The 4878-nt window shown below is 47.6% G+C and overlaps 1 protein-coding gene across 2 annotated transcripts in view; it reads left to right on the forward strand.

The window, feature by feature from the left end:
• Positions 1 to 1586, forward strand: part of ARIH2 (ariadne RBR E3 ubiquitin protein ligase 2) — a 31729-nt gene extending 30143 nt beyond the window's left edge. For both annotated transcript variants that reach the window (XM_009326326.1, XM_009326327.1), the window contains 2 exons: positions 560 to 643; positions 1108 to 1586. In XM_009326326.1, the coding sequence (XP_009324601.1) occupies positions 560 to 643; positions 1108 to 1179 (156 nt within the window). In that variant the 3' untranslated portion in view covers positions 1180 to 1586. The remainder of the gene's footprint in view (positions 1 to 559; positions 644 to 1107) is intronic.
• Positions 1587 to 4878: the final 3292 nt, after the last annotated feature.

The raw sequence follows: 4878 nt of genomic DNA on the forward strand, positions 1-4878 counted from the left end.
CTGCTGTAAGTTCCTTGCTGGCTTGGAGCATCCCATGGGATGGACATGTCCAAAATTAGCCCTGAATTCACTGAAGAGGTTGTTTCTCTAACTCAGTTGTCCAGTAAAACCTGTTATCCAATCTCTCCCTATAGCATCAAATGTATTCTCTGAGGCTGTGGACAGATGTTCTCTTCTGGGTCCGACTGTGCCAGTGGAACCAGTTACTGCTCCCAGCAGTGGTTGACAGTCCCTCTGCTCTGCTTGCAGAGCTGCTCACGAGAGCATTTCGTGACCCGTTTATGGCAAAATGAGCTGAGTTAGGAGATACTTGTCACTTGCAGTGTTTTTAGGCTGACTGGTTTAATTTTGAGTGATGCAGATTGGGGAGTGCTTACAGAAGAAACTCCTGGAAGGGGTGATGCTGTGTAGCTGAAGGTGGATAAGGAGGAGGCACAAACCTGCTCTGCCAGCGCAGCTGTCAGCAGAACACATTTGTCTGCTCCTCAAGTGTAGTGTGTGATATGAAACTGCTCTACTAAACTAGTTTCTTGTCACTGTCTCTAATTTTGCTCTGCAGTTCGAGTACCAGCAGGCCCAGCTGGAAGCTGAAATTGAAAATCTCTCATGGAAGGTGGAGCGAGCAGACAGCTATGACAGAGGGGTGAGTGTTCTGCTTGCTTGAGCCCGCTGGCCGGATTTTGTTTGTTGGGCTTAATACTTCTGCAGGAGCGCTAAGGCGGTCAAGTGAGGGTTCTGAGAAACTAGATCCAGAAGCTCACCTTTAGCCAGAGGATGTTGTAGAAGTGGAGTGCTCACTGCCTTACAGGAGAGGAGGGAGGGCTGCAGTGAGTCCTGCAAACTGAAACGGGAACAACAGATCTCTGGAGGAAGCTGCATGTAGCCCGCTGGTGAAGAGCAGATTCCTTAAGTGCGTAGCTTTTTAGACAGAGCAGGAGGCGGGTAACTGCAGAGGGAGCCCACATCAAAAGGAAAAGGATCTGCAGTCTTGTGATCCAGAGTGCACATGAAGGTCGGAGCTTCTCAGGCTGGGGCTGAGTCCCTGCCGAAGGAAAATGAGCTCTTTGAGTAGTTCGTGCTAACGGTTTCTACCTTTTGTTTTACCAGGACTTAGAGAATCAGATGCACATAGCAGAGCAGAGACGGCGGACCCTGCTGAAAGACTTCCATGACACATAAGACCGGAAGAAGGGACAAAGTGCAGGGGTGAGAGCAGCGAGTGAAGTGATGGCAGCTTCACCGGGATACGCAGGCACTGCCTCTGGGAGAACACGGCCAAGGACAAAGCCACCCCTCCCCTTGCAAGTCAGACACATGCAAACACCACATCTTAGTCCAGTTTGTTCTCTTATCTTTCTGTTTCTGTTTCTGCCAGGCTAGAGGCCAGAGTTCAGATTGGCGTATTTCCTGGGACATTTCCCTCCTGCCCTTGATGGTTTCAGAAGGGGAGGGAGTTTTTCTCTGAATGGCTGTTAATAGTATTAGATCATTACAATTTATGTAATTTTCAACGGTTGTACAATTATACAGACAAACCTTAGAATAACACACAACCCTTTTTAAAAATAAATTGGCAGTGGAGTGTTTTTCCTTAATCTGCTTGTAAATTTAATGGGCTTTTCCCCCCCTCTTCTTCTACCTTCCTCTGACCCAAAAATCCTCCTAGGCACTGAAGGAGGTTACAAAATATCTCAGCTAGATTTCCCAATGCTCCTTTAACCTGGGCATTGTAGCATTGGCATTGCACGAGGAGAGTGGCTGGTGTTAAGAGTGGCTGCTGCTGTGTCTGACCCAACAGTACCAGCAGTGGCTGTGATCTAGTATGATTACATGTGACATCTCTCTTCTTGTAAATCAGCTGTGCAAAATCCTGCTACACAAACAAAAGCGAACAGAGGAATTGTAGGTGAGAGACCGGGTTAATACTGGGGGGGGGATATGCCTTGAGTCAGGTCAGATTCTGCATTTGATGAATTTTAGGTCTTCCATGTAGATTTTTGCTTTACTTGTTTTTGTGGGGAGGGTGTTGTATTGCCAAAGTGAGTGATGAGGGAATAGTAGCATACAGTTGTTAATCAAGGCTTGGGGCTTTTGCAGAGTGAAACAATCCATGTTATAACAGTGCCATGCAGCCTGGTAAAGATTATTTGTGCCTGCTGGGTAACATGGCTGAGAAAATTTGATCCCACTTGTCAAGGTGAGACTAAACACCGCTACGTTATGAGGAGGAAAGGTTACGTACAACACACTCCCTGGCACGTGTTGGCAATGTGGACAGGCACTTGAATTCAGGTGCGCTGTTTGTGCAGAGCCTGCACCAAGCCAGGCAGAAAATTAACTAGCAAAATTAATTTATTTGTATATTAGTATTGATACTGGCGGGGACTTATCAGAAAATTGATTGTTAGGAGCATGTGGAGCTTTTTTATTAACATTCTTTTTTCTAATGTAAAATATACACTAAAATAAAAATATGAAAACCTAGTTCATCTTAGTAGGGGTTAACATGAAAAAGGTTACTTAAATGCTGATGCTTGCCTGTTTGCTACAGGAAGCAGGCCACGTGTTAAGATTTCACAGGCATGTATGTCACCTGCACCAGGAGCATGTTGTTTGCAGCCAGTAAGGTGGAGCTGGAGTCTCTGATTTGAGGAAATCTTCACCTCTGCGGGGAACTCATGGGATTCTCTTCCATGCTGTATGTGGAAGTGTTGCCTTTGATGCATCCCTGTATACTCTATTGCTCTTATATGATGTCACTTGTCAAAGATTAAACTGGAGGGGGAAAAGTGCTAAATTCCTGCATGTCAGAATAAGCTAACTCTGCTGTTGGAGCCTTTTTCATGTACCTGAGACGTGTGAGCCAAGTATTTGCAGCACGTATAATTGGGCAGATGGATTTTGACAAGAGAGATGAATCAGTTTAAAGGAGTAGCCACTGCCATAGGAGCTAATCCTGTGGCCATACTTGTTGTACACAGAGGAAATTTTCAAACTGAGAGGCCTTTCCCTTCCTCCCTCCCTTCCCTGGTGTGGGATGTATCCTCAGGGAATGGGGGAACATACTGCCGAGGAGCTGCTGGCAGTGGAGTGGGGGTTACAACAGAAGCGGCTGAGGGTAGAGCAGGGCTGCAGGGAGGTGGCTGGAGCCAGCGAGCAGGGCAGGGGCAGGGAGGGAGTCCATGGTTTCTGGGAGCAATGCTGCCTGCTGCGCAAGAGATCTCCGTAACTGTGGCTCCTTGTGTTCCTGCTCTGTCCTGTTCTGGCTCCCCTCTAGGCTGGAGCCACAGAGGTAGATATGTCCTTGCTCCAGCCGCGGTCTCCTGACTTCATTCCCTCCTCCGCTGCCAGCAGCAGCCTCTTTGTGCCCTCCTCACGATACATTCTAGGGTCAGGCTCTTCCTTCCTCTCCCCTTCCCAAATGATTGTCAAAGCCTGGGCACACTGGACCCGGGGGAAGGCTTGCTGAGACCCAGCAGTTTGCAGTGCATAGAACCGATGTTTAAACTGTTCTTTAAAAATGTAATGTGCAAAGTACTAATTAGGATAAAAGCTGGTGTTCTTGTTGTCTAAATGTAACTATTGTAACACCTAATCTCTTTGCAGAACAGGTATGTGGAGTTTCCTAATCCCAAACAACTCTCACTTCTGTTAAGTAATTGTCCAGCTTTGAGCTAGATGAGAACGGGGTTTTGTCTCTTTCCCCTGCCTCCTTCCCTCCCTCCCTCTCCCATGCCCCCACAAAATGCTTTGCTATGAATCCTTGTTTGTAGACAAGCTAGACCATACAGCTGTGGCCAGACTCACTGAACAGACTGCTGAGATGCTTGGCTGAGGAACAGTAATAAATATTGCACAGTGCGCCCCCTAATTCTTTCAAATTTTGTGAAACTAGAGCTTTGTCAGCAGTTCTGTTTATTTTAAAAGAAAACAAAACACCCTTTCTGAAGGTGGTGAAAGTCCTGGTTTGCGAGCACAGATGCTATTTCTATACTCTTTGGGAAAACAACAGGACTTACTTGCTTTTGCAGCCCAGGCAGGGCGAGTTCTGCGTTGGTGTCATACAGAAAGTTGTAGAATCCCAGCCGAAACCTGCAGAGCACAGGGACTATTGGCTCTTTGTGTAAAGTGACTGACGCTGCTTGAGAGGCAGGCGACAGGAAGGAGACGGGAGTGCTCAACACCAAAAGACAAGGCCAGTTTTTTCCCTTCTAATAGGTACGTGGCCCTGTTCGAGTCAGCAAGGTTACATGAATGTAGGTGAATAGAAAGTGGCTCAGGAGCCGTTAATTCTGAGGTACAAGTTTCCCCTTGGTGCATTACTGCTACGGATGTGGAATGTTTGCCTTTTTTTTTTTTCTTTCTTTCTTTTTGCACTCGTTTCCAGTTCCTGCGCCAGCCTGACACCTCTCCATCCTTGCATCCACTACTCTTTTATTTCAGCTTCGCTTGTGTTAGTGCATTGGCTGCCTCATCTCTAATAGTCCTCAGGCTTCCCAGACTGTAACAAAAAAATTTTCTACTGATGACGTAAACTGCATGACTGCTGCTCTGCGCACTGGCAAATGCGCTGTGCCCGCGCGGGGACGGGGGCAGCAGGAGGTTTCTGTACTATAGTCTTGCACTCTAAATTTTAGACTTTTTAAGTGGGTGAAAAAAATATAACTTTATTTTTAAATGAGGCACTCGTTCTGGGAATTCCTTTCCTCTCCCCGGTCTGGTTCAGGTTGTGGGTCAGCGGGGGCGGGGGGGGTCTGCGGTGTACCCCTGACGGGCTGGGGAGGTCCACAAAGCTGCTGCCACCCCTCGCTTTTCTTCGCAGGCACTGGAGAGGGGCAGGGGCGGCGGAAACCCCCCGGGGGGCGGTGGCGATTGGGT

This window comes from Pygoscelis adeliae, unplaced genomic scaffold (assembly GCF_000699105.1).
Source record: "Pygoscelis adeliae isolate BGI_AS28 unplaced genomic scaffold, ASM69910v1 Scaffold606, whole genome shotgun sequence".
NCBI classification, from domain to species: domain Eukaryota; kingdom Metazoa; phylum Chordata; class Aves; order Sphenisciformes; family Spheniscidae; genus Pygoscelis; species Pygoscelis adeliae.